At 40.5% G+C, this 18,635-nt stretch overlaps 1 protein-coding gene across 3 annotated transcripts in view; it reads left to right on the top strand.

Moving 5' to 3' along the window:
- Positions 1-18,635, top strand: part of crfa4 (cytokine receptor family, class I receptor 4) — a 60,085-nt gene that overhangs the window by 28,529 nt on the left and 12,921 nt on the right. For 2 of the 3 annotated variants that reach the window (XM_026158600.2, XM_026158599.2), the window contains exons 2-4: positions 3,040-3,149; positions 16,672-16,813; positions 18,176-18,345. In XM_026158600.2, the coding sequence (XP_026014385.1) occupies positions 3,059-3,149; positions 16,672-16,813; positions 18,176-18,345 (403 nt within the window). In that variant the 5' untranslated portion in view covers positions 3,040-3,058. Of the gene's footprint in view, positions 1-1,070; positions 2,963-3,039; positions 3,150-16,671; positions 16,814-18,175; positions 18,346-18,635 lie in introns of those variants that run through there. The other variant, XM_026158601.2, reaches the window with a different exon arrangement.

Genomic DNA, 18,635 nt, shown 5'->3' with positions numbered 1-18,635 from the left:
GTGCCATGCTTAAGTAGCATACAGAGCCACCTTTAACAGCAAAAAGCTTGAAGTAATGATACAGAAGTCAAAATACAATTATAGTAACATAGTAGTACAAGTACTATAATAATAGCTGGCAGATGCCTCTCTGCCAGGTCACACAGGTATAATTCAATTATAGTTGGTGATAACATATGGTCTGTTAGAGAAGGTGCTTCACTCCAAATGCTGTCATTTTTTCTCTAAAGCAAATTTACCTTGCCTATGGGTATAAATAAAGTTACCTTGACCTTGACCTTCACTCCTAACCACTATCTGCAGTAAGTGGTGCAGAGGGTGGTCAGGATTATCCACGGTGGATAACAGTTTGGTCAGTGACCTCCCCACCTCGACTTCAAAAGTTTTCAGTCTTCAATCAATCACAGAGCCAGCCTTCCTAATCAGTTTATTCAGTCCGTATGTGTCACCAGCTCCAATGCTGCTTCTCCAGCAGATCACAACAAAGTACACTGAGCTCACCACAACTGAGTGATAGAAAATCTCCAGCATTTTGCTGCACACATTGAAGGATCTCCAGAGGATACGGAGCTTTACAGCCTCATTTTGTATACATTTTGGTCCAACTGTTATGCCTTACGTTAACATGCATGCCACAGTACTTGCACTCCTCCACCGCATTAACATCCTGATCACATTTATAAGCAGATGATTCCTCCTCGACCACTTCATGGTGCTCTCTTTCTCCTGCCCATCACTAATACGTCCAACTAATGCAGAATAGTCAGACTATTTCTGTGGGTAGTATACAAAGTGAACAGGAATGCAGACAGCATCACCTGTACTGCACATGACCAAATCAGAGTGAATTGTTTTCTGTATGACTTTAACAGTATCTCACTCTATTGTTGTCTGTATGTAATTTTTTATGCACAGCTTGCTTAAAGTTGCACCAGAAGAATCAGGTCCGGCTGAAGTATGGACTTTGGCTGAGCCGTTACAACACCTCGAGTCATTTTTTTTCAGCCATTCTGTTGGAGATTTGCTGCTGTTCTTGGGTTTATTGTCCTGTTCCATGACCACGTTTTCAAGCTTTAGCTGGTGGTCCTTACAGATGTCCTTACATCTGACTCTAAAACAGTTTGGTATATAGATGAGTTTATGGTCAGTTCAGTGACTGCAAGGTGTCCTGTGTTTGCTTTTCTCCAAAAGCGGTGCTGTGTGAACAAACATCTCCATTTTGGTCTTGTCTCTCCAAAATATATTGCTAAAGAAGTGTTGTGATTTGTTCAGATGCAACTTTGTGAACCTAAACCATGCTACCCTGTTCTTTTTAGATAGAAGAGGTTTTATCCTGAAAACTCTTCCAAACAAGTGATGCTTGTTTAGTCTTTTTTTTAATTGTTCTGTCATCGACTTAAACATTTCCCATCCCAGCTGAGGCCTGTAGAGTCTGAGTTGGGTTTTTGGCTTTTCTCTGTGCATTTCACATTCGGATATTGGGCTTATGTTACGGGGTGCCGAGGCAGGCCGTATGGATTAATAACGGACCCAAGATGCAGACTGCTTAAGTGGAGGGTGAGCTTTATTGACAACAGGTGAAGTACAACAAAAAAGGGTGGCGAGAAACAGAACGGTAAAAACTCTAAACTGGGAAAACTAAAACTAAACACAAAGCCAGAACACGAACGAGGGTACCTTGCAGGGAGAATGACCAGGAAGCCGGAGGAATAAACACAGAATGACGGAGGGGGAATAACGCAGACGAACCAGCAACTAACAGAGGCAGACACGAGGTTAAAATACACAGAAGGATAATGAGGGGATGAGACACAAAAGGAGGGCACAGCTGGGAGTAATCAGACCTGACGAGACTGGGGAAAAGTAAACTGAACACACTGAGAACAGACACGGACCTTCAAAGTAAAACAGGAAACACATACACGTAATGACATAACACACCAACTTAACACAGACTGGGCGACACAGAACATAGGAACATGAACCATGAAACAGAGAAGTACAAACACCCAAGGTAACCAAAACCACAGAATAATAATAAACTAAACAAAAACACGGAGTCACAGACTCCGGACCATGACAGCTTAATTTGCTGGCATGTCTTCTCCTGGGAATCTTGTGGCATTGTGTTACCAAACAGCTAAATGCTACACATTAGCAAATGGCTAAAGCATCTGCTTTTACAGTTAGTCACTGCATAGAATGCTAAAAAGGAAAGAGTAAAGGCAATTACTTGCATTTATAATGATTAAAAAGGGACAATTTTTCTTATAAATTCCATTTAAAAATATGTGGATTAAAAAGTTAATTCTATGATTACTGAGTATTTTGTGTGCTGTGTTACATTTCATTCAGTTAAATGGTCAAAAAAATAGATGAGGGCATCCTTTTTGGATAATTTAATGAGCAAAACCTGTCTGTTTGCTATTTAGTTTTAAATTTTTATTACAAGTCCATTTCAGTTAAATTCATTTAATTATTATCACATTCCAGTTTGGGCATTCATGGACTTCCATACCAATGGACAGTGTTTTTCTCTGTTGTTTTATTGTTGTGTAACATGCACCAAGGCAGATTTTGTTTTCTGCTCCTTCTGCAAACACGTGGAAGATTATCAACACTGGGAGGTAAACAGATAAATCTAAATTAGTTTTTTCTCCTATACGTTTATTAATTCATTGGAAGAAGTTGTAATTTTAGGAATGCATGAAGTTTTTAATGGGAATCTGGTGAGGCGGCGGTGTTGTTCAGGACTGATTTGATGGGAGAAAGGAGGAAGTGAGGGGGGTTTCATCCCTTGTGATGTGTCTCATGACTGGAGGAGGCAAAGCTGTTGTGTTTGGACTTGAGGAGCTGCAGGGTGAACCCACTGATGCCCCTTAAAATTGAACATGTGACTCTTAGACAAGTGGACACTTAGATAGACTTCACTGTTATCAGATGGAAACTAAACTTTCTCACAGTAAGTGCATTAGGAGCATTAGGTGTTTAGTGGGTCTTTTCCCCAGCTCATATTTGAATGTTTTTTTGTGTTGATAGGTTAACAGAAGGCTCTGAGATGTTGTGGCTGCTGCTCTGTCTGCTTCCTCCCGTGAGTTACGGCAGGATCGTCGCCCAGAACAACGCTCACACCGAAAGACACAACCATGGTGAGTCTGAGAGCAAATGATTTACAAATGATTTACAAAGTATTTATTTATTGCCCAGGTTTTCTTTTTTTTCAAAACTGTTTGCTCATCTGTGCTGATGTCACACCAGATGGTCCCTCTCCTCTTTAGCCTGGAGGCCACAGGATACATGAACTTCAAAAAGTGTCTCAGATCTGATTGGTCAGACCCGCACCACTTGGCCTCAGGCCATCTTAAACGAGCTCAGACTCATTGAAGAAGATGTTTTTGGATCCATCTTTTTCCTTACTCGGTAGAGTTTTAACTTAATGAGCTGTGTTTGCTGACAGTTTTGCCTTTAGAGGTGTTCCTGAGTTCATGCAGCAATCTCCACCACAGAATCAGCTCTGTTTTTAAGGCAGCGCTGCCGGAGGGGCCTGAACTCCACCAACATTTAATGATGGTCTGCAGGCTCGTGTTTTCTTTACAGAGATTTTACAGACTTTCTTAATCTTTTAATTACATTATCCTTCCTTATATTTACTTTTGAAAAGCACTGTCATTATTTTGGGAGGAATTTTGTTCTACTGTCTTGTCTGTTTGCAGTCAGAGAGCACAGCTATCCCTAAAGGGCAATGGCTGTACTAAAGCTTTGATCTTTATTATGTTTTTTTTTACAGTATGATGATGCCAGCCTCTTATTGCATCATCGTGACATTGCAGGGAATCATATTGAAAAAATACAAAGTGTGTTGTACAGTTGTGTTTATGTCCTTTCATATGATATATTACTTAATATGGTTTCTTGAAATTTTTTTTCAAGGTCAACTTTTATCTTGAGCGCTAACGATGAAGGACACGGTGAAATACTTAACCAACCTAGCTTCTCGTGTCGGCAAAGGTCTATTATGCTGTTGTTTGAAGTTTGAAGATGATCGGTAAAAAATTGTGGGTAATATAAACTTTTTACGGATTTTCATATTTGGTGTGACCTTGATCCAGTTTTCACCTAAATGAGATCAGTTCAAGCTGAGTTCATGCCTTTAAACAATTTAAATCACACAGAGAGTCCCGTAATGGGCACTTTCAATCAGCTTGATAAGTTTCCAGTTAATTTTTTGCGGTAACCTTCACATCAGTGTGAACATTTAAAAATAAACTCAGAACAGCAGCAGCTTTGTCTGCCGGGATCAGCTTCAGACGGCTGCCAGCTGAGTTTGACAATTTCCTTCCGCTCAGATGGACATGTCGGCAGCTCATCGATACCTCAGCTGGAGAGGCAGGATGACTCACAAACCTGATGGCTGCTCATGTTTCGGAGCATCACACGGGTTTATCTCTAGGCCTACACAAACACGCTTTGTCTGTGTCTTTCTGATCTGATTTTTGAGTGATGTTTAGGTGAGAATTCATGATTGTGTTTGAAGATACGCACAGCACAATAAGAGATTATCTCATGGCCGCAATTTGAGTTACAAAATTGTGCTTCAGCTTTTATAATGTGTTGAATAACTTACTTTTCATTGAGGAAGAAGAGATATCCTTCCAAGGCTACACTGAGTGAATAATTCAACACTGCAATTCAAGTATGTATGCCCTGGTGTATTTATCGAAAACAAAATGCCTTAGGAGACAAAAAGACAAAAGACGGCAGCAAACGAAAACTTCAGTTCTGTGGAACAAACCATCCATCCATCCATCCATCCATCTTCATCCGCTTTATCCGGGGCCGGGTCGCGGGGGCAGCAGCCTAAGCAAAGAGGCCCAGACCTCCCTCTCCCCAGCCACCTCCTCCAGCTTATCCGGGGGAATACCAAGGCGTTCCCAGGCCAGCCGAGAGATATAATCTCTCCAGCGTGTCCTGGGTCTGCCCCGGGGCCTCCTCCCGGTGGGACATGCCCGGAACACCTCACCCAGGAGGCGCCCAGGGGGCATCCTTGTCAGATGCCCGAACCACCTCAGCTGGCTCCTTTCAATGTGGAGCAGCAGCTGCTCTACTCTGAGCCCCTCCCGGATGGCCGAACTTCTCACCCTATCTCTAAGGGAGAGGCCAGCCACCCTTCGGAGGAAGCTCATTTCTGCCGCTTGTACAAACCAGCTCAGCTCAAATAATTACATTTCCATGTTTTGGCTTTTTCTTTATTGGCTTTTTGGAGGGAGAAGTGTTCATATATGGATGAGAGGGTGCAGTGTTATCAGCAGCAAAACAGTTTTTAGCCACGCGTGTAACCGGTCTCAGTTACACAAGCCTAGAGACCTGTCAGCGATACCTCAGGAACCATCAACTGCAGTCTCTCACAGCCAATCACAGCTGTTTCCAAAGGCACTTGACAGCAGTGATGTACTGCAGATAACGTAACCCATAGGTCATGACGTGTCACTGCTATGCCCTAACCCCTTTATAGTTGAGGCTTGGGTTTTCATTGACTACTTAGTCTTCAACCCTTGAGTTCTCATTTATCTTCAGCACAAGTTTCTGTGTGTGTTTTTATGACATTAATTATTCTCATTAATTAATCTCACCCTTCAGTTTAGAGTTCATTCTTGTCCCTGTTTAGTTGTTCCCTGACTTCCTGTTTTGATATTGGTTTTCCTGTCTGTTTGTTATTCATGGTGTTGTTTTACTTCTCTCCTCTTCTCTGATTGTCCTGATTATGTTCAGCTGCATCTTGTCAACCATTACCTGATTACCCTGTGTGTCTATAAATAATGCTGGCTTCCCTTTGTCCTCCCTTGTGCTTTTGAAGCTTTTGGATTCTGCTTGCCTCTTCAAGCTATTAAAATTTTGTTTGGATCCATTAAAAGGTCTATTAAAAGGTCCATTGTCAATTCGTTTCATGAGTCTGCATTTGGGTCCTCAGTCTCTGAGTCATGATAGTCAACGGGGTTACCTAGGCAACTGGAATGTCCACTAGTGAACAACTGTCTACAAGGGGATGTTTACAGAAGAAACCACACAGCGCTGTCTTCTTCCATGCTTCTCTTTTGATACTGTGTGCATAGATTTGAAAAAAAGCCCTACACTGCACACTTGCTGGATGGACTCCCCGTACCAGCACAGCAAGACACATTATTTGTTAGATAATTCCACTTAAAATGCTCCAAAAAGCACTAATAGCACAAACACAATCCAAAGGTCCAGTTCAGTAAATGCAATTACTCCAATTACTCCCCTCCCGTCCCACACACAAACACTGTTTTTATGAATGTGGAAATTATCCATATGGAGAGCAAAGCCTTATATTTTTTTATATCGCGCTGTAAACAAGTTCATTTAAAGCTGGTCAATTTAATGTGGGAGTCTTTGGGGATTGAGTCACATCTGGAGCCAGCCTCGAGTGACCATTAAGCACAGGTTTCACTTTTCAGTCCTGCACACTGGTGCTTGGTGACAACAGCTAATTTGCAGCCTTTATCTTAAGTCCCCTGCAGAGATTTTCTCTTGCTCCCTCTCAGTGACTGTACCTGCTCTGAACCGCAGACTTGGTCATTTTCAGTAACAGGAGTGGCTTGCTTCAATCAGAATCAAGTAATATGGCAAGTTGCGAACTTTAAGTTTAATTTTGAACTCTTGCTGTACGACTCACATGCTTTCTCTTGTCATTTAGCTCACTGATAAATATCCTGACATTTTCCTTCAGAAATCACAGGCTTAGTTGACTGACTCCTGGCTCAGAAACAGCAGTATAGGTTCAACCAGGAAGTGTTTATCGACATTTTGTTTTCTGCACAACTAATATCCCAGGAAGCTTACGAGTAAACCTTTTTATATTCTCTCTTTTTTATGACATATGGCTGAAATCTTATTCTCCCTTTCAAACTTTAGCTGTGAAACACTTCTGACCCTGCAGTGTTATTAGCCTTCTGTGATTTGTCTGGCTTTGTTCTACTCGGACGGCTGTTTGTGCATTTGACAACGAAAACGGTTTTGACAAATGTCAGAACAAATTAGTTTGATGTCTTCAGTCTGTGTGTGTGTGTGTGTGTGTGTGTGTGTGTGTGTGTGTGTGTGTGTGTGTGTGTGTGTGTGTGTGTAACTGGCATTCAATAAATCAGTGTGGCTGGACATGGTATTTGCTTTATTTCATATCCAGATGTCTGCTTTTGTTTTGACATTTAGGGGAGGCTCAGCCATTAGCTCGTTCCCAAAATGCTAAAAAGCTGCGACTGCCTGTGCCAGACAGCAGGACCTGCTTCTGATCAACAGCAGGAGCATCTTTTTATGTTTATGCTTGTCATTGAGTTTTGCATCATTTCACCAAGAATTACAATCTGGAAAAAATAGATGGTTCTTATATATGGACATCTGTTTCTAAAATTTTAAAAGTCATATGGCATAGCGAGAAGAAGAAAAAAATACATACATATATATATATATATATATATATATATATATATATATATATATATATATATATATATATATATATATATATGTGTGTGTGTGTGTGTGTGTGTGTGTGTGTATATATGTATGTGTGTCTGTGTGTATGTATATATATGTGTATGTATATGTGGGCAATCCAATGGTTGCCAGTTTGAGTCCCAGTTCAGATGCTGTTGTGTCCTGTAAAAATAAGCACTATAAGCAGTACTGTGCAAAAGCCTTGACCAATAATTTCTTTATAAATTGCTAGGGAAATGGAGCATTTGAGATCATAGTATGAACCATCAGGAAAAGAAAATTCATCGAAGAATTTATATTTCTTTCAACCCTCCTACACTCCATGCACAGATGTCTGAGGGATCTTCTAGAAATGGCCATGCTATTTTTGCAGGGAAGTGATCGGTCAACAGGAGGTGATTTTCTACCTGTTGATCTCTAATCTGGAGCATAACCTCCTCCAGAGCAGATCAGGTCTGCAGCATAAGTTACCATGGAGATGCACCCAGTAAGGTGTGAACTGCCTTTGTAACGCTGAAAAAACCCGGGATTAACCTTGAAGTTACCTGGATAAACCCAAATCCTGCTTTGTAGCGCAGACCTCAGGTCATCACGTCTCTGATGCACTTTGCTTTGAATCATTTCAGGAGAGAATATAGTCTGTTCTGTTATTTTGAAAATTGACTTGATGCTCTCTGGTAATACTTTGTCTGACTTCCTGACCTCCTTCTCTGCTCTGTGCAGATTGAGAGGGCTTGAAGGTTTACATCAAAAATAAATTTAGCACTTGTTTTTAACGACACTGGTGCAGAGCCAGTTCTGGTACACTTCAATAATCATGTTATATTCTGGTTGTTTCATGTAAATACGAGGCTGGTCCTTTGAAATCTCTTCATATCTTCATATATTAAACTAGGTCACTCTAAGAATTGCCTTCTTTCTTTTCTCTCCTTCTGTTGGTGCAATTAAAGCCGGATATCATTCTTTGTGAAAAATTAAATTGCAAGCACTGCTGTTCATCTGCAGGTAGAAATTTGTCCAGCATTATTGGTGCCCAGCGTGCGTTCCTTAGCTGATTTATTTCTGAGAAGTGTTGGTTTTTCATGAGAAAGTCCCTGCAGCGTGGCTCCCTGAGCTTCTTACAGCAAACACAAGGCCTTTGTTTCCCTGCTGCTCGCAGACTGAAGCGCCACGAATTCTCAGATGGATTACTGCTCGCTTCCCACAGCGTCATCTCAACGGGCAAGCAGTATTTCATTACATTAATCACCACACTGAGGCCCTGCTTTAACATGATAACACAGACATGAGGTGTGCCTGATTTTGCTGCTCTGAAGCAGTTGGTCATGGATAACTGTTCCAGATTCACACGTTGGGTACACAGTAACAATTGCTGACTTGTTTATGCAGCATCTGTCTGGATACAGGTGAAGCTTAAAAGTTAGGGGTGTAGTCGCTGTGTTTCAGAGGTGGATGGAGGCACAGGTGGCTGTAGCTGCTCTGTCTGCAAGAATCAAATTCAGTAACTGAAGTGTTTGTGCTGTTGGCAGAGGCATGCCTAGAGGGAGCCCCTGTAGTGCCCCCCCACCAATGTCATTGGAACAGAGTACTATTAATCTTATATTGCCCAACACCAGAGCAGTTGGAGTGTAACTGAGTACATTTACTCGAGTACTAGTTTGATGTACTTGTATTTAATTTACGGATTTTTTCGTTATGCTGCTTAACAGTCCTTTGCTTTTACTCCATTATACTTTCACAAATTTCTAGCACCTATCATTAATTCAGGTGTGCAGAGCTTTCTAATTTTTTTGTTTGATACAAATATTTTCTTAAAAATGATTAAGCATCAGCATCTTATTATTCTGAAGATTCATTTTACTGTCATAGATCAAGGTGGACCATTAAAGAGACGTGTACACATCAATAAATGAATAATAATAATTATAGCTTAATAAAATGTCTATATATTATGTATATAATATTCTGAAAATGGTCATTTTACATAAGTAGAATGCTCTGTATAGCTAGCTCGATACATTGACATTTATTTTAATCTCACAAGACAAATTACTTTGATTCTACAGCTTGTTTACTTTTAAGCTATTTAACTGGGATTGTAACTTTTACACAAGTAAAAAGTCTAAATATGTTTTTTCCACTTTGCAAAACATTTGCCCAACACAAAATTATATTTAAAGTCTTGTGCAGCTCCACGTTTCATGTAATAAATCTTTAACAGGACACAGCAGTTACTCATTAGCAGGTATCTCAGTCTGTGTGTTGCACTCATACATTTTATACATTAGCTGATAATTGAGTACTTCATCTCTCTCATCCATCAGAGAAGTTACTTTTCTTCTAGTTACAAACTTCATTCTGCTGTTTGCGTGCATCCGTTACTAGCAGAGCTTTGATTATTATTTAACAGCACTGGGACTGCAGAAACCTTCCATACACGACCTCTAATCCTGTATTAAAGAATCTGTGCAGTACACTTTGAATTTTTGCAATTATAAAACTGTGATGTACTCGGGTTGTTTGGAGGCAGGGGATTTCTGCCTCACTGCTTCATTAAACAAAAAGTAGGCGCCTAACATAAAAAAGCTATAAACTCGGTTAATTCCTAGAGTGCTCAGAGCTCAGTGCCACCTCAACGCCTGGATGATGCCGTTGATCTTTCCTTTTTTTCAAAATTTATAACAAACAGCATGCTATCTGTGCAGACAGGACCGCTTTCCCTCTGCTTTCAGACGCCAATCAATTTTCCAGCACTGCTTTAAATCACAGTCATGGGACTAACAGTCTATCAGATAGAGATGGGCTGGATAATTGTGTGTGTGTGTGTGTGTGTGTGTGTGTGTGTGTGTGTGTGTGTGTGTGTGTGTGTGTGTGTGTGTGTGTGTGTGTGTGTGTGTGTGTGTGTGTGTGTGTGTGTGTGTGTGTGTGTTTGAGGTAGAAACTGATGAAATTAGAGAATGGATTTTGTCGAGGTGAAGCAGATGAGAGATGACAGCTGGATAATTGATTTTCCTCCCTGTTGTTTCCCACTTTATGTATGTGGGGTGTGTGTGAGTGTGAGATCTAGCAGTCTGACTGGATAGCCATTTCGTTACCTTTCCATTATCCAGTCAGTCACAGCTTTTTCATTAGATGCTTTCATGTGTTTACTGGGACGAAAGATTTGATTTTCTCTCCAGCAGTTCGCACGTGTTGGCACCGAAGCTGCTTCGGCCGGTTAGTTTCAGCAATGCGACTTTGCCAAAAACGGCTCAGGAGATACCGAAAACAAAGCGGTGAACAACTTTTTAGCAAGTTTTCCTTCCTGTGTAGATTATGATAAGAAACGTAGGGTTTAATTTCCGTCTTTTATTAGATGCAAAATGTCTTAAGGTGCAGAAATAATAGCTGGGATGTTTGCCCCCAGCATGTGGCAGAGATACAGAGACCCTGCAGGTATTGTTTAATGATTTAACATGATTTAATAGTTTGTGTGTAATAAAGGCAAAGTTGACACACTGCTGTGCTCCCACAGTGTTTTATTAATAACTACCATGCTGTGTTGTCATGTATAATATGTTTACAATACATTAGGTTTTTGTCCTAAGTCACCACCTCACTAGTCTCCCTCTCCTTGTTGCTGTTCTTAAGCTGGGCTGAGACAGTATAAATAAACACAAGAATAGAAAGGAAATGAATAGATGTGACCCAACAGAGACAGGTTTACACAAGTGATCTGATCAAATTAGCTTTAAAAGGTTCACTTGTCCCACACTTAGATTAAATTAAAGCAAGCAAACAATACATTTTTCATTTATAAGATTCTTTTATTTTGTTATTATTATTATTTTTTAATAGAAAAGGAAAAAATGTCTTTATATACACATTGATGGACAGAAGTTTCATGGAATGTCATAGTAATTTTTGAGCTTTAATGATTTCTGTGGGTGGAATGATTGCACGCACACATCTTTAATGAATTTAAAAAACAAGCACTGGGTGCTCCAGTCTGAACTTATTTTAGATTTTTTTTCTAATCCACACAGGGTCAAAAGCCTTCTGGCTGGATATTTGACCCCTCTTCTTGGCAGAATTGGTAGCATTAGCTTAAATTGGTTGGTTTTCTGGCACAGACCTGGGTTTAAAGCACGGTACACAAAATGTCAATATAGATGGTGTTGAGGATTTGGGAAGTTCATTCCAGAAGGTTAATCTTAGCCTGCTTCATCCACTCAAAAAACAGATTTTATCTGTTTTTCTTTTGTCTTGTGTTTGGTCAGTGGTCAATGGTAACTTTATTGTCCCCAGTGGGAAATTGATTTGCAGTCTGTTCATACAGAGAGATGAAAACAAAGAAACACAACACAAAGCCCAGAGAAAACAGACCAAATTTTTCATAAAAAAATGCAAATGTGCAATGGCAACAACCCTTACGTATTATTAACCGTGATTATAGCAGCAGGTACAAAAGACACGCTATGTCTCTTAGACTTCAACGGAGGCACTTTATACCCACGACCACAGGGAAGCAGCTGAAAATCATTAAAGAGAGGATGGTCTGAGCATAACATGACAGAGGTTGCCTTCCTCAGCACCTGCCTGTTATAAAAGTCCACAAGTTGGACCTGAGACCTCCCTGAAATCTGACCAGCCACTTTAACCAGATTGCTAAGTCTGGCCTTATTGTTAAAAGACATATTACCATACCAAGCAATGATGCAGAACAAATAAAACAGATTCAATAAAACTTTTATAAAAAAAAAAAGGGTCATTATTTCAGAAGAAACATTAAAACCCAATCTCCTTAAAAAGTAGTCTTTGTTGAACCTTTTTCACTGTAGCAGCAAGATGTGGCTAAAAGGGACAGAGTCTTATCAACAACCCCCAAATACTTATAACTGTCCACTAGTTCAATGGCTGCACCATTTACCACTGTTAGTGCAGGATGGGGGGATGACTTCCTGAAGTCAATAACCATGTCCTTGGTTTTCAAGGTGTTGATCATTAAAATGACTGATCACACCAAGAAGCAAACTCATCCACAACAGGCCCATGGGAATCCTCTTCACCATGAAGGAGGCTTACCATGACTGTGTCATCGGCATCTGTAATGACATGCCTGTTAGCCTGTGTACTGCGACATTCATTACTGTACAAAATATATAGTAAAGTGGAGAGGCAGCAACCCTGTGGTGAAGCAGTAGAAGAGTTCAGCTGTTTGGAAAAACAGCCGTTTACTCTCACACACTGAGACCTGTCAGCTAAAAAGTCTAAAATCCAGCCAACAAGATTAAAATCAAGTTTAGACTGGTTAAGAAGTTCATCAGCTAAGCTATGTGTCTAAGTCCTAACTAAGTCCAGTTTTTATCATTTAAGGCGACTGGCAAGAGTAAAATCTTTTCTTTCGAGGCAGCACCTTGAAACAGTGAGCCATGCTTTTATTTCTTCCTGCCTGGACTACTGTAACTCACTTTATGTGGGGGTCAGTCAGTCATTGCTCTCATTGCAGGTTCAAAATGCGGCTGCACGACTCCTAACAGGAACTAGAAAAAGAGAGCATATAACCCCCGTGCTAGCCTCTCTGCACTGGCTGCCTGTGTCTTTTAGAGTTAATTTTAAAATTCTTGTGTTTGTTTTTAAATGCCTTCACAGTCTTGCCCCGCCTTACCTCTCTGAGCTTCTTCATCCCCACACACCCTGTCGCTCTCTCAGGTCAGCTGACCAGCTGCTCCTGGAGGTACCGAGATCCAGGAGGAAGCTCAGAGGGGACAGGGCCTTCTCTATCATGGCTCCAAAATTATGGAATAATTTGCCCATGCACGTTAGAGAGGCCCCTTCACTGTCCACTTTTAAATCACGTCTTAAAACCCACTTTTATTCCTTGGCTTTTAACCTCAGTGAGACTTAGTTTCTCTTTTAATTGAAGTAGTTATTTAATTAATGATTCCACTCTTCTTTTATTTGGTTTTTACTTATATCTCATGTAATTTTATTTTACAGTTCCACAGCACTTTGTGTCAGCTGTGGTTATTTTAAAGTGCTTTATAAATAAAGTTGATGATGATGATGATGTGGCTGGATAGTATTAAAAGCTGAAGAAAAAACAATAAATGAGAGTTGAGCATGACGCTTTGGCACCATCAAGATGGCAATATAGGAAATTTAACAGAGTGACCACTGCATCATCAACACCCCTACACGGCCTGTATGCAAATTGTAGTGGGCCGATAAGCTTTTCTACCTGCTGCAGGATCTCCTTCCTGATAATTTATTCAAAAGACTTCATCACTAAAGATGTTTTTTCCATACCTCGGGAAACCTTTTGTTGCTGAAGTGATAAAAGAAAGATATAAGAAAAAACACTGCAACACTGTCCATGTGGGCAGCTGCAAATTTCAGTCAAACTTTAAGGTGTTGCAAAAAAGTTACAGATACAAATTCTTGAAATGTTGAACTGATCATCTTGGAATTTCCAGTTGTTTACAAAATGGCTCCAAGAGACATTCCTAACCTGTGTAAATCTGCAAATCTTAATCTAAGTTCCTTGAATTTTCCCATTGTCCTGAGTGTTAGTCAGTCCAGTGATTGCTGTTAATTAGTGCTGTTGTGCTGAACAATGAAGCAACCACTTGTAGTCAGTAATGATCACTAATAAGAAGTTAATAGGCCTTAAAAAGTTAAAAGACTCTGCAGAACCCTCAGCATCGCTGAAAGATTTAAGTGAGTATATATTTGAGTCTGTATGTATAACTCTGTACATTAGAGAATTCCAAAATAAATTCAAAATTGTGAATTGAAACTACAACGGGGTTTTTTTTTTCAGAAATATAAATGAATCCATAAATATTTATATATCATTCAACTGATATGTTCATTTATTTATTTTAATTATTTCTGAACATTTATTTATTTATCAATACATTTTTTTCCTGCCTCCTTTTTGGCGCAGGGCGTTTTTTGACACTCGCCAACTGTTCACGTGTGGCTGATGAGTGCTTGATTGATTTGTCTGCCCCTGTTTTCGGCCAGTTGTTTTTCTGCTTGTGAAAGAGTGTCATGCTTTAGAGAGCACTGTGTTTGTATTCACAGTGTGAGTCTCCAAAATCCCTGCTGTGCCTGAAGAAGAGCAGATTGATCAAAGAGTTACTGTGTAGCACAGCTGTATGCCCACTTTGTCTGTCTTTTATATTTAATTTGAAAGAAATTGAATTATCATCAGTCTGCTCTCAATAAATCATAAAAAAAGAGAGGACGTGTTTTTAGAAATGATTGTAATAGTTTTCAGTTTGCTGCAGTCATGTGGGCCATGTTTGCTTCAGTTGTCCTACTTCTTAATTATAGGATTTGTAAAGAATTTATTCGTAAATTAGGGTGGAAAATAAGTATTTGGTCACCTCAAACATGGAAAATCTCTGGCTCTCACAGACCTGTAACGTCTCCTGTAAGAAGCTTTTCTGTCCCCCACTCGTTACCTGTATGAATGGCACCTGTTTGAACTCATCATCTGTATAAAAGACACCTGTCCACAGCCTCAAACAGTCAGACTCCAAACTCCGCCATGGCCAAGACCAAAGAGCTTTCGAAGGACACCAGGAAAAGTATTGTAGACCTGCACCAGACTGGGAAGAGTGAATCTACAATAGGCAAGCAGCTTGGTGTGAAAAAATCAACTGTGGGAGCAATCATCAGAAAATGGAAGACATACAAGACCACTGATAATCTCCCTCGATCTGGGGCTCCACGCAAGATCTCATCCCGTGGGGTCAAAATGATCATGAGAACGGTGAGCAAAGATCCCAGAACCACACGGGGGGACCTGGTGAATGACCTGCAGAGAGCTGGGACCAAAGTAACAAAGGTCACCATCAGTAACACACTACAACGGCAGGGAATCAAATCCCGCAGTGCCAGACGTGTTCCGCTGCTGAAGCCAGTGCATGTCCAGGCCCGTCTGAAGTTTGCCAGAGAGCACATGGATGATACAGCAGAGGATTGGGAGAATGTCATGTGGTCAGATGAAACCAAAGTAGAACTTTTTGGTATAAACTCAACTCGTCGTGTTTGGAGGAAGAAGAATACTGAGTTGCATCCCAAGAACACCATACCTACTGTGAAGCATGGGGGTGGAAACATCATGCTATGGGGCTGTTTTTCTGCCAAGGGGACAGGACGACTGATCCGTGTTAAGGACAGAATGAATGGGGCCATGTATCGTGAGATTTTGAGCCAAAACCTCCTTCCATCAGTGAGAACTTTGAAGATGAAACGAGTCTGGGTCTTCCAACATGACAATGATCCAAAACACACCGCCCGGGCAACAAAGGAGTGGCTCCGTAAGAAGCATTTGAAAGTCCTGGAGTGGCCTAGCCAGTCTCCAGACCTCAACCCCATAGAAAATCTGTGGCGGGAGTTGAAAGTCCGTGTTGCTCAGCGACAGCCCCAAAACATCACTGCTCTCGAGAAGATCTGCATGGAGGAATGGGCCAAAATACCAGCTACTGTGTGTGCAAACCTGGTAAAGACCTATAGTAAACGTTTGACCTCTGTTATTGCCAACAAAGGTTATGTTACAAAGTATTGAGTTGTATTTTTGTTATTTACCAAATACTTATTTTCCACCCTGATTTACGAATAAATTCTTTACAAATCCTACCATGTGGATTCATGGATTTTTTTTTTTCACATTCTGTCTCTCACAGTTGAAGTGTACCTCTGGTGCAAATTACTGACGTCTGTCATCATTTTAGGTGGGGGAACTTGCACAATCGGTGGCTGACTAAATACTTTTTTGCCCCACTGTAATCATCAATGATTTTTGCACCACAGCTGCCATTTCTTATTGTGTGTCATACATACAAGTTTAAAACAATGAAGGTCACTGTATATACAGGTGTTCATTGTGAGCAAAATTTCAGGTTTCAGACACTCAGGTTCAGTTTTTTTCTACTCTTGGCCTTGTAGGATATCACAGGCACAAATGTGGCCAAATATTTCAAACTGACAGACAGCCAGTCAAATGAATGTTAGGTCAAAGGGAGGATGACCTTAAAGAGGAAGTAGCTGAAATGGCTTGTAACAGACAGAATGAATTAAACTGAGGGGCTTGAGGAAGAAAGATGTGGTGAGCAGACTATAATTTCATCATACTTCCTCTAACTCCACCCATGTGTGACTCCACAGAGGCGACTGGTGGCACCACGACAAGGCCTCACATCTACTTCTGCCGCTCGCCAAACATGGAGGACTTCACCTGCTGGTGGCATCCACTCAGCAACCTGACAGACGGAGAGGAAGTCACCCACATCCTCACCTACTCCAAAGAGTATGAACTCCACATCTCACAGTTAACTAGGACTAAAATAAACAGTAGATAGGTGTTGACTGGTGGCCTTAGTGCATATGTTTGAGACTGAGGGACTAAAAGGCTTTAAAAATTGTAATCAAATTGTTTCAAATTTCATCAATGCTTTACACTAACCCACATTAGTGGGGTTAGTGTAAACATATTATGTTATAAAACCTTATAAAACATCCACCCTAACAAACAATAAGAGCCTTGTTTTAGCCTTGTGAAACTATAAAAGAAGCCCCAGATCAGCAGCACACTGAGTCAGTTTCTGGGTCAGGTGAGTTTGTGCAGTTTGATTTCTCATGCTTCGCGTCACCGGGAAGCTTTTAAGAAGGTCAATATTTCCAAGCTGCTCTGAAATCCTGAACGCAGACTCACGTGGCCTCAAACAGATGCCAGCTGGCCCAGATGGCAGCCACAGCAAAGAAAACGCTGCCACTAATCAGGACAAATTGGATTGTGCTTTTGACCACCACGTGGCTTCAGAGCTCCTACTGATTGTTGTTTCATCTCCTGCTGCACTTTGTATGTTTGTTTGGGAAAACAAATGTAGATCAGGGATTATCTGATAAAATAAAAAAAAGACAAAATCTTACTAAACACCAAAGCAGCTAGGAATAAAGTCACAGCTCAGAGAGGGAGATTACACTCTGCAGGCACACCTCAGTGCTGTTTGTGTTTTAATATATTAAACTGCCATTACACACTTTTTATTTACATGAAATACCCTCACTAGGACTGAATACAAACATGCTAATAAGGTTAAACATAAGCTTGTGATTATCCTCCATATAGAAAAGTTTCAAAACTTAAAGACAATATCCTTAAAATATTACAGTTAAGATCAATTTGAGGCATTAGCCTAACGTTGAACCTGATTTGGGGCTTTGATTTGGCCATTTCTTTATAATGGTTTTAACCTGGTTTTAAGCTGGTTTCAGATGTTGGGACTACTAGGCCAGGACTGGATTCAGTTTTGGTTTGGGGCTTGATCGAGAACTTTCCCCAGAATTTGTGTGTCTCTCTCTGTAATCTCCATGTGTTAACCTCAGGTGCTCAGGAGTGAGACCATCTGTTGTGGGATACCTTGTTTTTCTTTTGGCTGAAAACAGTTCTTCAGCCCTCTGGTTGGATGTTTGGCTTCATGATGTCTACAATAAGTGTGATAAATTATTGCAAACCTGCTTGGAAATTAGACAAAATTAGACTGTTAAAAAAGCCAAAAAGAAAAGAAAGCCCAAGTATTGTTTAAAAAGATGTCCAGTGTTAATTTACTGATTTCCCTTTTGTTTGTTAGTGTTTATCTAAATGTGTTTTTTCTTTGATTTTGTGAAGGAAGGAAGCCAAACTGGAATGTCCAGACTATGTGACTGGCGGCCCCAACAGCTGCCACTTTGACAGCAGCCACACATCTATATGGATGGTGTACTGTTTGACCGTGACCGCCATAACCACCCACAGAAACTACACCTCCAAGCAGCACTGCCTGGACGTGGCGGAAATAGGTAAGGGGTCGGATCTCGGTTAAAAATGCTGATTCAAACTAATTATATGACTCCATTACACAGAAGTTCAGTTTTTTTGCTTCTTTTTGTTTTGATTTGGTTCGTTTGTTATTCAGCCAACAACAAAACTGTTCTGTTAAATGGAATTTGATTCCATTGGAAATGGATTTTGGTGCAGATTTCTCCTTGCGACCTCTTATTTACTGACTAACATTGAGAACAAAGTGATACAAGAAAACAGACGAAAACAGAGCGAGTTTCAAGGCTTCAAAATTCATGTCTGAGTATTG

The sequence above is a fragment of the Astatotilapia calliptera genome, chromosome 23 (genome assembly GCF_964374335.1).
Source record: "Astatotilapia calliptera chromosome 23, fAstCal68.1, whole genome shotgun sequence".
Taxonomy (NCBI): Eukaryota; Metazoa; Chordata; class Actinopteri; order Cichliformes; family Cichlidae; genus Astatotilapia; species Astatotilapia calliptera.
Note: the sequence above shows the minus strand (reverse complement) of the source record. Positions and strands in the feature narration are given on the sequence as shown.